The 16,324-nt window shown below is 38.7% G+C and overlaps 1 protein-coding gene across 1 annotated transcript; it reads right to left on the reverse strand.

Moving 5' to 3' along the window:
* Positions 1–5,183: 5,183 nt before the first annotated feature.
* FASTKD2 (FAST kinase domains 2) lies at positions 5,184–15,950 on the reverse strand. Its single transcript, XM_066322637.1, is given in 17 exon segments — positions 5,184–5,329; positions 5,794–5,840; positions 5,843–5,904; positions 6,894–6,937; positions 6,939–6,979; positions 8,398–8,448; positions 8,451–8,507; positions 8,510–8,568; positions 8,570–8,605; positions 8,607–8,619; positions 9,114–9,277; positions 9,665–9,835; positions 10,113–10,254; positions 11,381–11,504; positions 12,860–12,968; positions 14,381–14,484; positions 14,884–15,950. Coding segments are annotated over 17 exon segments (2,004 nt in total). The 5' UTR covers positions 15,544–15,950; the 3' UTR covers positions 5,184–5,209.
* Between the last annotated feature and the right edge of the window lie 374 nt (positions 15,951–16,324).

Consider the following 16,324-nt stretch of genomic DNA (forward strand, 5'->3'; position numbering starts at 1 on the left):
TCTTCAATACACATATTTTTAAAGATTAAATAGTCTTTTATTATTTGAATGACATTTCAAATGTGGGCTCCTCCACAACAGGTCATTATATATTTCCTGAATCATATCTCATCTATGTTAGCACAAATCAAGGCTTCAGTGACAACTGTTGCTATTTACACCAGCCTCTGTGCAGAGGTCAATTCACCAGCTGCTCCCTACTGCAGAAGGAGAAAACTGGGCTCACTTAACACTTGAAGTTTTTTGAAGCTGTAGGGCCACTGTCTCAGCTGGTGTATATTTGCTGCAGTGCCCTGACTTTAATCTAAACCAGCTGAGGAGCCACTCCCCCTTTCCCCACCGTCCCCACATACTTCCCCACCTTTCTAAATCGTGATCAAGTACAGGTGACACCTTATGTGCAGCAGAATCTGTACCATGAAAATCAAACAGGGAAATACAGAAAATTTTGGAAGTGCCCTTTGTGAATTAGACTGGTAAGAATAAACCGTGGAGCCCACTCAAGAATCAGGAGTGTTCAGTAAAAAATGCCCTTGTCTGTAGGCATGGATAGAGTCCCTTACCTATGGCAGTGAGAAAAGTGAGAAGAAATTCTTCTGTTTATATATATATATAAAAAAAATCATCTTGCCTCATAAAGCAGGAGTTTATCTAGGCTTTAATAGGTGCCATGGCAACAATGTTACTGGAGTACTCATATGAGCATTTTTGGAGGGAGGAAATACGATGAAACAAAAAGCTCACTGATTATCTGTGGGACTTTTGCTGCAGACAGATACAAATTCTCCTTCTTATTATTTCTGGGTAGCTATTTACAATAGCCATCACATTCATATATTTTCACTTTATACTGTTGTTGCCCAGAAATACTGAAAAAGGGAAGGGAAACCTGTTACAACTAGAAGGACTGATTTTAAACATAGCGCAGAATTATATTATATTTGCATCAGTTAAAAGAGATGAAGAACTACTAAAACTGCTGTGGTTACTACAGCAAAAAACTCAATACCACAAGGTTTACATGTTCAGTAAAATCTACACTTAAGTATCATACTTCTTTAAAACTATTCATGTCACAACCATCAGATAACTATGGCTCTGATTTTGTTCTGAAATAACTAATTTCAGCACGTTTCATTTATTTTGAGCTTTGCAAAACACCTGCAGTTCTATTTTAATTCCAATATTCTAGCGTCAGTAAAGAGATATTGAAACTGTAACCTCGTTCATGCAAGCTTACATGCACTGATATTTGTGTGCAAAGAGAATAGCTCAATATTAACAAATGCAATATACAATAATACTTACTGCAATGACCAGAGGTGGGGGGAAGCCAATTAGAGGGAAAACAGTATTTTCTTCACTTTACCAATGAACCAGAGCCAGATCTCTAGGTCTCTGCATACAAAGCATTACTCAACCTCTTGTCCATGCAGAAACTGTTGCAATACCTGACAAACAGTCTTTAAATCAAGATGCAGTTTATTTAGATTCTGATTTCTTAACAAAAATCACACTCTAGCAATGGACTTTTAGTCCCTCTTTCACAGTCACTTGTGAATATCTATATCATTTTGAGACCAAGGTAGAAATTTCAAAGAGAGTTCTTGCTTGTGAAATGAATGGCCAGAATATTTCATACCTTGAGAAGGCTGGAGTTAGGGTTCAAAAATAGTTTTAAACATAAGAAAATCCAAGCAGGAGAGAACTTAAATCATCAGGGTCTGCAAATCCAGCTGTTTATGGAGAAAATTGGAAATATGGAATATATGGAAAATATGGAAAAACACTGGAGTGTTTTTTTCCAAACACTCACTGTTCTCATTTTGCATTACTTCACAAAGCTTGTTTCATTTTTGCTCAGATGATACCAGTTAATTTTTTGTTAATGCAATGCAGAACCTTCCTGACCTTTGCACCCCACATCTTCTGCCCGTTTCTTGCTTTCATTTTAGATCTGTTCACACATCCTGCAATGCTTAACATGGATCTTTGGGCCTGTGAAATTTGCCATATAACTTACATTTGTAAACCCTTCTCTCAGTGTTTTCTTTTTGATTGTGTGATACATGACAATGATCTAACCTTGTCACCCTTTTGTACGTATAGCTTTCTGAGGATGTGGAGATTTTGAAAGATGAACAGTATATGCATTATTCTTCAAGAAAACATTACCAGATAATCGAGCTTTATCGTGGCATTTTACTGTTTTATAAAAAGACAAGATTTATGAATAAAATAATGTCTTACAGCAAGGAGCATGTAAAAACAGGTATCATGAAAGGCAGCATTTGTTTCTTTGAGATTGGCAGGACAAGTACTGAAGTCCAGTATTTCATCACTCAGAATGAAGGAAAGATATGCTTCTACTTTCCCAACTTCTTTGTGGCCCAGGAACAAAAAGTATAGTGCCTTCCTATGTGTGTCTGGTCAAATAGATGATTGCTTTGTGCAGCTGAGTCCCCTGTTTTTAAGTCATATATATATATAAGTACTCTAAGACCTATACTTTCTTTAACAAGCCTTTATTTCACTGAAAATCCTCTCTTTCTTCAGCAATTTAGTTTACTTCATGAATTACCTATTTTCATTTCACATGGAGTTGAGAACCTTGGCTTGCTACAGATTCAATACGCCCTTGAAGTACCTTTAGTCAGTCAAACATCACAGCAAATGTCTGGGTCCCATCCATTAGTAAAATACCTCCATGGGCTGTATGAAATAAAGCCATGCACAGTTTCCTTGTTTCTCACTCCTCACTGAGAAAAAAATTCCAGCCATTGCACTTACAAAGTGTTCCAAGTGTGAACAAAGGCTAGAAACACATCTTCCTGAATCTGGAGGCAGACTGTGAAGATGGTAGAAAAAGGTGCAGCTTACATCTCCAGTTAGCCTCATTGGCAGGTCAGCTAACATAATTCATTTTGTACCTGTTTGCCTTAAAAAGGGGGATTTGCACCTTTCACACCAAGCACTCTATGCAGTGACAAACTTCATAATTAAAAACACAAAATAATTATTGGTGATTTTCATTGTGACTCTCCCACTAATTTTAATAATGATTCAGGAGAGGAGAATGGTATTCTAAATATAGATTGTAATGCACAGAAAAGGGGATTAGATCTTCCTTACTACATAAGTTAGACACCTGAAAAATGTGTGTTTATTTTCAGCAGACTAGCTTTTGGTATATGTAAAGATCCAAGAAACTCACAGCTCTGAAGTGTCTGGCAGCAGCTACATACCGCTTGGAACTCTGAATCAGTGTAGATGACATAGAAATGACACAAATTATTGAGAGAGCACAGAGCAAGAAACTTTAGTAAGCAAGGTGATCCTTACAGCAGACTACTACACTTCCACCCTGCTTGTATACCTACTCACAAGGTGTTTGAAAGAATATATAGTGATTAGCTTGTTTATTAACATGCTGTGCCATTTTGTACCCACTGGTGGTTAGTTCTGTCCAGGCTGTTGACACCCCTGCCAAAGTTCTGTCCCTGAATTTACATACCTACAACTGAAGACATGACTGAAAAGCTTGAAGCAGCTGGAGGAAGCAGCTCCCCAGCCCAGACAAGAGCCACGGCTGACACAGCAAGTATTGGTTTGCAGGTTTCCAACTTGAACAGCACCAAATACTTTCTCAAACACAGCTCTGTGTGCTACCTGGCCCTGCAGCACAGAATATTTCATCCTCCAGTGCAGGCTGGTACCATGAGTCCTGCTCAGAACAACAGAATGGCACTGACCAGCCTGCTTCACAGACAGTGCTTCCTTAAAGTAGAACATCCAAAAAGGGAGTGTAGCAAACTTTTCATCAAGTCAAGCAGATGATCTCTGCTCTGGCTGTTAAGTTTTACAATTTCCTCAAATCTGTTTTTCTGCATGTGCTGCATTTCAGAGACTGAAATGCTGAACAGCTCTCTGCTACAGAGAGATGGCCATGCTGCTTTGGTTGTATTGCTTCCTTTGTAAATATTCACCATATTCTATCTACATGTTCCACAAAAAGTTGGACTGTGAATTTTTCCAAGCGTATTGTTTTTTTCCACCTTATCTCATTACTGTAATACCTTTTTTTATATCATCATTGTAGTACCTTAACCATGTGTCCATGCTACTTCAGAAAGACAAAGAACACAGTGCTTGTAGCTTAGCAAGTGAAGCAAGGGCACCACAGTTAGGTAGCACACAGTCACTGTAGAAAGTATTGCTGTTTCCCTGCTTCCCTTACATACTCATGGGCCTGTGACTGTGCTACAGCAAAATTGTGAGTGAAGATCTCATTACACCACAGAAACAAGCCAGCTGCTAGCAACTTGAGCAACTCCAGCAGATCAAAATTCCTTTTATCAGGTACACGTTACCAAGAATAGAAAAGACGTATCAGTTCTCTCTGCTCCTTCCTATCAAAGGTCCAAAGCTGCTTTGCAGTTCTAGAGCTCTGCCAACATCATCAATTGCACCACTACATAACAGGTCAGTGGAGATGCATCACGGGGTGTAATGAACAAATCTGAGTGTTGTAACACCTCTTTGAATAGTTGTGGAGCTTCTAATATCAGAAACAGAGAGGAGTCAGCCTATAAAGACACAGCAGATCTGTATTCTCGCAGTGAGAAGCATCAAAATCTATTACAGTAGCAGTGAAGCAAAGGGTTCAAAAGACAAAGCACACAGCAAACAGGACCATTATTGGCCCTAAACTTTCTGAAAACTGAGCGAGATTGATTTTTTCAGAAAGTTTCCCCATGACTTGGCTTTTTTAATATACACTAGGCTTAGCTTAGTTATTTACTGATTTACCATATATAGTTCTCATAAAGAACTATATATTGAAAGGAAATCCTTCTAGTGTCTAGTTGTAGGCCAGGTTCCAACAGCACTTGAAACAGATATCTTTTCCCTGGCTTAGTTCAAGAGAAATCTGACTAAGGGCATGCAGGAAGGGAAGCAAAGTAGAGATTAAATTAAGACATTTGAAACAGCAATAGAGTGCTTTTTGGATCAATTATTTCCTTCCACTAAGATAATCTGCTCCACTCATTCATAAAAAGAAAGCCCCACTCAGCAGGCAGTGTTCATTCAAACTTTTCTTAGTAATATGGTGGAGAGGCATGTTATTATAAAATTCTCTCTTCTGTTAAAATCCTTACAGTAATTACACAAGAAAAAGAGAATCAGGAGACCCAAAACTCAGTTTATTTTAATTATTATCCTGCAAAGTTGCTTCAGGAAAAGAGGAAGCATCTTCTGAATAAATTTTTCTTTTCAAAAACTGAACTGCATCTTCATTTCTCATTTCCTGAAACTTCTTGTTCTGGATCTGAAAAAAGTAAAAGGACAGGGTACATTACTTCTATTGCCCAAACTACCCTGTCCTACAAACCAAGCACTCAGCAATGAGAAGGCCACAGGAAGTTATATGCTGAAAACAAGTTCACTTGTAGAGTCTCATAGAGTCTAAAAAATCAGGGAAAATTTTTTATAAAAACACAGGTTTTCTCAGGTACAAGCAATTTGTGGCTTGATTTTTTTTCCCCTCAACTGTTTATTTACTGATAATGGTAAGTGCTTCATAGCTTGTCTTTCATAGTTACTCTTGTCTTTCTCCCTAGTGAAGGCACCACTACCCTCTAACTAGAAGGATACACAATTACCACTCTCGAGAAAGCCTACCACTCCTGGTGGACCTTCATGCTTTGAAGAACAAAACGTGATCTACCAAACATTCTCAGCACTGTGCTGCTAACAGCACTGAAACAGAGACAGAAGCAGGGCTCTTCTCACCAGAATCACATGATAGCCCAGTTTACTGAGATGCCGTCTTCTTGCCAGTTCCCCTGGGGATGTTGTTTACCCAGACAGAAGGCAGACACAGGAGCAAACAGAAAAGCCAACCTGCAACCAAGGAAGCAGGGAATACTTCACTGTACAAATGCAGAATAATCATTTATAAGACAATGATTCGATGATGTTGATTAGCACTGCAGAATATACATGTGTCTTTCCGGTAGGCAAAAATATCGGGACTGCACAAATTTCATTATCCTCTTCCTTCTTCAGGTTTAAGTGATTAGACTCTTTTCTTCCATGAGCTTCACAGCATCTACCAAATACCTACAGCAGATTAGGTACTTAGATCTCCACTTCTCCCACAATAAGAGGAAAGATCATTCAACATTCTCCATTAATTGACAGATTCTGCATTTACTCTGATCCTTTGCTAATTCAGAATCAGTCACTTCCTGCCACCTAATAACCTATTTGGAAGGGTGAAGAAAGCTGAATGTCTTGGAACAGTGAATTTCTGTTACACAATCCACTTGCTCTCCTTTCATCACATGCTGTGGCAGTGATCAGCACATAAATGTTAAGTGTTACCAGTTCTGCTTAAGCAGTACTTAAATGATATATGTCCTGCTGCAGTTACTGAGAGGTCAGTCTTCTACACAAGATTAAATTAATCACCTAAATGTGGATATGATGATCCTTTTTATTCAAATTATACTTCAGCAGCTGAATTAAACTACCATAACACATCACTGAGATGCAAATTTTTGAGACTTGAGAGAATAACTGAATGTTCAATGGGACAAATACTTTTTTTAAAATTGCTACTGCATTCATTACAAGAGTATCACATCACTGTGATGTTTCCTGCCTCTTTCTCTGAAATTTAGTGTTAGCGTCTGCTAGAAGAAGGTATTGAAACTGGGAATTGTTGCTCTGCACTGGCATGGCAACTTTTGGACAGACCAGTGAGCACAAATAACAACTTGAGTTATCTCCTTTGCTCCTGCAAATCACTGAACCGAAGAGAAGAGTAATGGATGGGTACGTGCAAATAAACTAGCATGCTAGAAAAAATATGTAGTCAAAAAAGACACCTCTGAACATGGGAGTCCGGATGATCATCTGTTGCAGCTATGGGGGAGCACTTTCTTTCTGTCTGAATCCATTCTGATTTCAAAATCTGAAAACAAAACAACAGAAGATTTAACTTGGCAAGAGGTTTAAAATTAATGTTGTCATTTGAACCCATTAATCGTTCAAATTGCTTTCAAATTAACAACTCATTTGAAAAAAGTTAATAGACACCATCAGGACTGTTTCTACTTGCTGTTCTTTATAATTGAATTATTACTGATAGATTTTCCCTTCCTGCAAAGATATAAAGAAAATAAAATTATAGCTCTCCCATCTCAAGAAAAAAAAATGTTTCGGGAAAGTGCAGATTTAAGTTTATGGAGTGAAATCATATCATTTAAAGAAACTACTCTTGATCACAGTCTGCCTACTGGATTTTCTCACAATCCAATTCCTCATTAGAAATATTTAGGAATAAAATTATTACTAGTACAGAAAAACTGGTAAGCTGAATGGCTGGAACAAAAAAAAAAAGGCAATATCAAAATGTAAGAGAAACACAAGAAGTCATATCCCATCTCATAAAGTAGAGCCTAAATCTTAGCCAGAACTTCAAGAAGGAACAAGAGAAAGGAGAGAAAAAGAGAGAAAAAAAAGAACGAGAGAAAAGAAAAGAAAAAAAAAAAAAAAGAGAAGCGAAAAAAAAAAAAAAAAGAGAGAAAAAAGAGAGGAAAAAGAAAAAAAAGAGAAAAAAAAAAAAAGGAAGAGAGAAAAAAGAGAGAAAAAAGGAAAGAGAGAAAAAAGATGAGAAAAAAGAGAGAAAAAACAGAAGAGAAAAAAGAAGGGAGAAAAAAGATGAGAAAAAGAGGGAAAAAAGAGAGAAAAAAGAAGAGGAAAAAAAGAGAGAGAAAAAAAAAAGAGAGAAAAAAGAGAGAAAAAAAGAAAAAAGAGAGAAAAAAGAGAAAAAGAGAGAAAAAAGAACAAGGAGCAAGAGAAAAAGAGAAAAAAGAGAGAAAAAAGAGAAAAAAAGAGAGAAAAAAAGAGAGAAAAAAAGATGAGAAAAAAGAGAGAAAAAAAAGAGAGAAAAGAGAAAAAAAAATAAAAGAAAGGGGAGAAGCAGAGAGAAAAAAGAGGAGGAAAAAAAGAGGAGAAAAAAGATGGAGAAAAAAAGAGAGAAAAGGGCAGCTGCTGTTTGGCTTTGTTTTTAACATGATTTGGTACTAACAGGTCAAGTCTCTCAAAGTTGGCCACACTGGATTTATGTACAATTAGCATCTGCTTATTGACACCTGAAAAAAGTCCAAAGCAGTTTTGTAAACAAGAGGAATCATAGAAGTTTAGTAAGAAGACTTAAAAACTTTAACAGAAGCATCATTAAAAGTAGATTCACCAATCAATGACATCATAGTTAAAAGACTGTATCTTCAAGGTGAAATTTTTAATCATTTGCACCACATGCAAATTTATTGCCATCTTTTTATTTTGGGGATTATACTCCACATTAAACTAATAGGACAGTAATACTGCTTCATACCCAGTGATATCCGTATGGCAGCTGAACATTTTGCCGAAACAGTTCTCATCTCCCAGCAGTTCTATCAGTGCCTCCTGAGCCTTTCTGAGGATAAGAGATCTAATGAGGACAAATTCTCAGTCAGCACAAATGCAGGCTTTGTGAAAGAAGGGCTGTCAAGTCATACATGTTTTCACAGAGTGAAGCATCACTGTATTGTTCTTTAGGATCATCTGAAAAAGGATACAAAAAATATTACATACAATATATTATCCCACAGAATTTTTCGTTTTACTATCATTTTTAGTCTGTTCTAGCATTGAAAATTCACTGACTATGTCTACTAGCTGTACAAAATCGTAATGTGGAAACCACACTCTTCTACAAAGCATTCCAAGGACCTTATTGTAACTCAGAGGAATCCAAATCCCACTTTTACTCATGACTCCAGGTACAAAAGTTAGTTTGTAAAGGTTAAGACTTCCTATGTTTAAGTGCAACTTACTGCTAAACTGCTGCCACCATGGGGCCCAAGACAATAAGCCTGATTCCCTAGTGCAGATCACTCAGATCACCATCACCAATTAGCTTTGTCTTGAGGTTTTCAAAATTAATTTTAATCATGCTTGTGTTCTTTAATTTCTAATCTTCTAACACAATTACAACAAATTACATACACAGGGAGACATCCTGTTTAAAACAAGAACATGACAAAGTAAGGTCTGACCTGACAGAAAAAGTTCATTCTTGCCCTCCTTTTGCAGCAGCTCATCAAGTGCACGATGGGGAAGATATCCTAAGATGCCAAGTGAATACACTGCCTTCAGCAGTTCTGTGTCGGAAATCTGAGGCAGGCACTTATTCAAGCAGCTATGAAGAGTCTCAAAAAACCTTTTCCAAAAGAATCTTAGAATCACAATCTAAGTACACGAATAAGGCTACATAAAACACATATTTCAAACAAAAATACAACTTAGAAATCTTTATTATCTTTATTGTATTTTGTGTTATCTAACATTAGTGTTTGATTCTTACTTTGAGGATACAGCTACCTATCAACTGATTTAGTAGCCTGGTCAGTCTAGAACCTGGTTGGTCTTTCATTTAGAGAAAAAAAATCATATTTAGAAAAAATATGAAAAGACACAGCAATTTACTTTACAGATGAATGAAACAGGACTATGAGCTCTTTCACAAATAAAATTAAATACTAGTTACCTTACATTACTCTGTAATGACTATGTAACATATTATCAGGCACTCTAAATGAAAACCTACAGATGCTTTTGGACTCTGGGAACATGGTTGAGTCGTGAATACACTCGAAGAGCAGTCAGAAGGTTTTTCAAGTTGAGGAAATCAGGGTCCTCTGTCACCTTCTCAGCAAAAAAATCCAGCAACTCAGTAGGCTGATAGCCAAGTGTCTCACAGGCAGAGAGAAAAGGATAATCTAAAAGAAAAGATAGTTTTGTAAGTCAAGAAACCAGTGAATTGATCCTACCTGTGATTTCATAGAAGACATTTTAATGAAAGCAAATTCTTCAAAACTTTTGTTTCTTTACTTATCAATACATAGAACAGCATTTTAAAAATCTATCAGCTTCATCAGATTGGTATTCATAAACATTTGTTCTCCCAAGATCATGCACAAACATGAGGAAAGGTAAGATGAAAGCAGCAAATACTCTAATAGTACCACTATAAATTATTTGGTCTCAAAAAATTTACCTGTCTTTTGTCCCAAAGGTAGGCAGTAGAATTAACATAGTCTGCTAATGCTGAAAACAGTTTTACATTACGGTACAGGAGAGTGTGACAAGCTTCCAGAATGAGAATTAACTGCCGAAATGGAACATCATGGACATTTTCTGTAAAAAAGGTCAGAGATGGAAGAATGATACAAAGCAATGGGAGCTGTAGATTGGAGACATTTAGACATTGTGAGAACAGTTTGGTTAAGGTGTGAAGGAGGGGAAAAATATGGCAAGAAACTGCAGAAGACTGTGACTAGCTATGCAAAGCTCAACTGAGCTAAAACACATTAAGAAACCAAGAGACAGAAGAAACCAAACTGAGCCAGAATCAAGCTACAATACATTAATCAGCAAAAGGGGACAAATCAACAGAATAAGTAAGTAGCTTGTGTTCCCAGGATGTCTTTTGCTCTGGGATTTTTGATTTTCAGCATGCACTAAAAAAAATGCTGAAGAAAGTCACTACTCCTTCTGTGTCTGCCACCTGGCCTCTGTGCTGAGTGTGGTGAAAGTCCTATGGGAGAAACTAGGATGTGCAATTAAACATTGTGTCCTAACATATATGAACGACCAGGACAAACAAAGACTATACAAGCAGCCTCAACATGGGTATTTCTATTAAAATGATATTTTGCTACCCTAATGCTTTTTGAGACACAAATTCTTACGTATTTTAAGCACGAATCAACACACACTGACCACATATACTTAAGCAATGTATTGAAAAGATACAGAGAGAGGTGAAAGCATTAGCTTTCATTTAATATTTTTATGGGCTACAGCATGAGGTTAATTATTAAGCAGTACTCAATAATTAAATCCAGTAATCAAGGAAATGCTGTTTTCCCTTTAGTTTACCAACTAATCACACAAAGTCACCAATCCATCCTGTAAGTTGTCAACTTCCAATTCAGATTTGTTATAAAATTTTATTTGAAATCTCTTTTCCTTGCTAAAATTAAATTATTTTTCTTAAATCCTGTGTACAGAAAAACGTAAAGAAAAATATATAATTCAGATAAATGTTAAGAAGGGCAGAGATGACAAGAGCTATTTGCTTTTATTATTGATCAGTAATTTTCTGTCCTGCTGCTTGTCAAATGGCTCCACATAACTATAATATCCTGTAAAATAAAGATGTTTCCTGAGTTTTAAAGGAAATCAGAAAAGGGAGATGAGACAATAATTAGGAAGAATTTGGTATAAGGAAGGGAAATTTAATTAACATATTTTTTCTTACCCTGGATCTTTTTACTGCAGGGATTCAGGATTGGAAGGGAACAATAATTCATTGCAGCAAGAGCCAAAAACATACGCAGAGCGTTCGGAAAAGTCAAATCGTCTATTTCTCTCACAACTGCCATCTAAAGTGAACCAGAGTTTATTAAATCCTTCATTCTTCAGGTATGTTATCACAGCTTTCTGGTGAAGACATTATCACCAAAACTTTCCCAAAGTCCTTAGTTCAGATTTATATGAAAGAAAAAGAAGCAAAAAACCAGTAAAAGCATGTAATAACTACTGCCAATTTCTTAATATACAATTATAGCAGGTCAAGTGCTCTAGAAATGTGTTACTACACAAGTTTCTAGCAATTTGCCTTCATATTGTTATTTTAAAAGAAAAAAGTCACAGTAAAGGTCATTTCCAAATACTGTGAATACACATCTTCTACCAACCCTCAAGAAAGTAGCAGAAATAAAACAGACAAAGTCAACTTAAAAGTTCATAGTAGTCCAATTGTGGTTCTACATGTGCATGAAAGCTGTAAGCCTCCAAAGTGATTCAACAGTATGTGAGAGGCCTATATTTTATACAAACACACAGCTACAAATGTGGACTGAGGCAGAGAAGGTCAGCTCAGATGCCAGAAGGGAGATTTCATTTATCAAAACCGTCATTAGATTGATATAAATGACAGTTAACAAACCCTACAAACTGTATTGGCTGTTAAAATACAGTATTTTTACTGTACACGTATCAGAGGTTAAATACAAAATGTATCTATGATAAGAAATTGCCCTGTAAAAAAATAGCACTCTGTGGGCTCAGAAAATTAAGTGCTCCCTTAAGTTAACAAGCGCAAATGTTATTTTCCTCTCAGTTTTATGATGTTTCATGAATGCTATTAAAACCTCTGACTTCAGAGCCCTTCAGTTATGTGATGAAAACACCGGCAGGCCTTGTTTGAAAGAAAGTTTCCAAATGGGGTTTTAAATCAGGGGACAAAACCCAGTACACCCTGTCATAAAACCTACAGCCTGCTGCCAGCCATTGTACTTCCCAGGGGACCTATCACCCACACAGAAAAACAAGACCAGGGGCTTGGGGAGTTCTGCCATCTCACTCTCACCAGTCCTCCTGCCCTGTACAGTTACTGAACACAGCCCCATCACAGACCAGTTTTCTGTCATCTCATCTTCAGTCAAAGGCTGGGCAAGGGAATCAGGAAACAGCCTGTAATCACTTCTGTGAAGCACCATGTGACCAACCCAAAGAGGTGAGGGCACTGCTGTTTTACTGCACCAATTCCTTTTGTTACCAGCTTCCAAATACAAGTTCTTTCTACAGATATAGCTGCACTATGATGCATATAGCAAATACAGTGCCTTTCTATTCCATTTTCTCTTTCAGTGTCTGCAAAGAACCATACACAATTTATAAATGATGCAAGAGCACAGGCTTTGTGGCAGTAAAAATGAGCCTCTAACTACTTTACCTCTATTTTCTTCTTCAGAAAAAATGGAGTATCTTTTCCCAGGCATTTCATCAGGTTTTGCAAAACAAAGATGTCTCTGATACTTGAAATGCGCTGTTCCACTAGCAACCTGATGGAGAAACACACACAAGAGCTCTCCTCATTTCAGCAGAAACAGTCAAGTACCCCCATTCTTCCTCACTGATGTATCCCCCACGTTAAAGCTGTAATTCCCTGCTCCTCTCTCATCTTCCTTTTTTGAAATGCTGCCTTAATTCTACATGACATAGTTGCACATGGAAACAATTACAAATGCCTTCTTAATGTTAATCCTGATAGATGAATGTTGCTGCTGATACACTTAACAGCAGGGGCACCTGACCAGGCTGCACATGTGACAGTCAAATATGAGTGCTGTTAAGCCTCAAGGAATTAACACCCTTCTGCAGAAAAAGAAAATTGCACACTTTTATCTTTAAATAATCGATGTGCAGGCAAGTTCTGAAACAGACAGGAAACTCAGAAATGGACACAGACAACAACTGGATGTGAGTGAGGAATAAAACAAAACAGTGCTGTGGGCTGAACAGACAGAGGTTAACATGGAGATCATATGCACAAGATGAAGGGGCACTCCTAGCACTCCTCTGGCTCAGTGGGTCGTACTGTAATTGTTATGTCTGAACTAACCTTAAATATACTGGCACAGGTAAGCACAACTACAAAAATATGAAGTGTCACTTTCTAAGGCAGTGCACTGGTCTGAAATAAATCCCTGCAAATGGGCCAGAGCTCCAGATGTCAGGACAGAATACTGCAGATGGGACTCCTGCTTTCCACTAACTTTCAAGAACTGTGTACCCATGCTTCCAGGAGAACCTGGTTTTTGGGTATCACATCCACTTTCTCAAAGCAGAATGTAATACAGGGTCAAAAGTACTAATCCATGGCAAGTTTTGTGATAGCCTCAATAAAATTCAGCTCATGGGAGTGAGAAGATTGGTTACACACATAAATCACAGGGGCCCAGAAAAAAAGCCAAAGAAGTTATTCTGATAAATCACTACACAGAGGGATTCGCTGGACAGGACTAGTCTTCACCTGAATTTTCACTTACTAAACTGTAAGAAAATATTCCCAGGCTATTAAGCAATGTTTTTAATAATGAAAAATCAGACAGGTCCCTAATGAAGGCAGTCTCATTACCTCCTGTGTGCATACAGATGAAAAAGGGATAGATAATGTGAAGAGACTTTATCAACATCACAAAAAAACTACACTGGTGAAGCTGCAGTCAGAACACAATCCCCTGTGGATCAGTCTAGCACCCTTTATCACTGGAAGCCTTCCTCCTTGAAACTGCAAAGACAGTGCCAGTGCCAAAATTCACTGTCTAACACAGCTCCTATCTCATGTGATTATTTAAATGCTAAAACCACAGAACGCATTCTATGTGCAGACATAGCCTCAATGATTCCTAACAGACATGCATTCTAACAACATTTCAATACAAAAGACACGTGAAAGATATCTTTTTCTCACTGTAATCCAGCTTGAAGAGCGCTCACATTCTTGTCTTTATCCATCCCTGCTAAAGTAGTTGCCAAAACTGAGATACATCGGTTATCAAGTTGATTGAGCTTCTCCTGTTAAAAGTTTTGACAATGTCAGATTACTTCAAACCAGTAAAAGTTTCAGAAAACAAAAACTGACCCCTCTTAATCTGTACCTGCCACTTTGTTTTTCCCCTCAAAAGTCAATTTAGAAGCTTTAATTCTGCAGAGCCCACAAGGTCTCACATCAGTCAAACTTAGCTGATTTGGAAGGGGTAATGATTTTTGAGATGTCTCCCTTTTAAATCTGAAATCAAGCAGTGGTTTCTAAATTTAAGGAAATTAGAAGCACACACAAATTGTGGGAACTGTTTCCATGGAACATCAGACTAAACCAGGGATGTATTCCAACTCTCTCTGATGCTGCTCAGCTTCCAAGATTTACCCACTGGTGAATCAGCCCAGATCTAGGAGAAGGATTTTCATACTTACTTGGCACACTCTCACCAAGGTCTGGACGAGGAGCGTGTTCTGTGGCACCCCCAGGTGCACCAGGGCATGCAGGCTGAACACCAGGTCCCCGCGCGTCATCCTGCGTGCGCTGCGCAGCAGCTGCTGGCACAGCTTCGCGAAAGCCGGGTGCTCAAACATCAGCTGCTTCTCGTAGCGCTGCTGCTCTTCTGACAGCGCTTTGAAGAGCCTCCAAGCCATGGTTAAAGCGTTTGTGTAGTGCTTAATGGAAACAGCCGCCTCTGAAGCCAAGTCCAGCGCATCGCAAGGACAGGTGCATTTCTGGAGACTGGTAAAGAACGGGTCACTGTTGTCCGCTACATGCTTTGGTTTGAAGCTCACGGAATCATCCAACTTCTCAACTTCCGAGGATCTCTGGGAAGCCTTCTCACTCACTAACACCTCTGCACCTGTGCTATAAACATCTGTCTTTTGAGATAAAAATCTAAGAGATGATCCATGCAGAGAAGGCAAAATATTTAAAAGTAATTTCCTGAAGTTCACATTTCTTAAGGGATCCCTGTATCTGCCAATCCATAAAATGCATTCTCTTGTTGTGGCTGAAGATTTGGGAGTGAGCACAGAACTGTACCTGTGCATACATCTAACAGTATTTAACAAGTAACTTATTTTATTATTCATTTCTGCTAATGCCTCATGAATAGATTTGAAAAGCCAACTCAAAGTAAGGGATGCAATGACATTCTACCAGTGGAAACAGTTCTGAAGAAACTGCACAGGATCGCTCATCTGTAAAAACAATTGAAAGTTATGGATTAGCTACTATTCATTTCTTTGAATATTCAATTCCCAATATTCAGTCTTTCAATTCCCACAGTTTCAATTGCCAAATCTGCACATTTTTACAAAAAGGGAGAAGATGTGGTAAAAGATCCCCGGAAAATGGTTCGCAGAGAGGCTTTTATTCGGTCTCCTACATTTCAGTCAAACATCTCAGCACAAGGACAGCCCGGACATCCACTCTTGCTTCCTCGTTGCTGCTCTACCTGAGAGTTCTGCCAGGAAGCAGAGTCCTTTCCTAAAGGACGTTACTCCCGACAGGGCTCTGGAGGGTCTCTGCAGACCTTCAGCAGCGGGTAACGGGATCCCACCCGCCAGCCTGTCCCAGCCTGCCTGCCATTCCACGGGAAAGCCGCCTTCAACGGCACCCACGGGCGCTCGCTCTCCCGGCGCCGGGAAGAAGCCGCTGGGCTTCGGAATCACTTCCCGCTGGCTCCGGGAGCGCTATCCAGCAGGGCGGGAGAGAGTACACGGGGACAGAGGTCTTTAGGCGGCTCCGCAGCGGCTCGGAGCACGCGGGACGGACAGGGCGCTGTCGGAAGGCGCCGGCCGGGCAGGGCCGGGGCTGCGGCGGCCGCGATTACCTCGCACGCGGCACCGCCGTGACACCGGGCCCGCTGCC

This window comes from Sylvia atricapilla, chromosome 7 (genome assembly GCF_009819655.1).
Source record: "Sylvia atricapilla isolate bSylAtr1 chromosome 7, bSylAtr1.pri, whole genome shotgun sequence".
Taxonomy (NCBI): Eukaryota; Metazoa; Chordata; class Aves; order Passeriformes; family Sylviidae; genus Sylvia; species Sylvia atricapilla.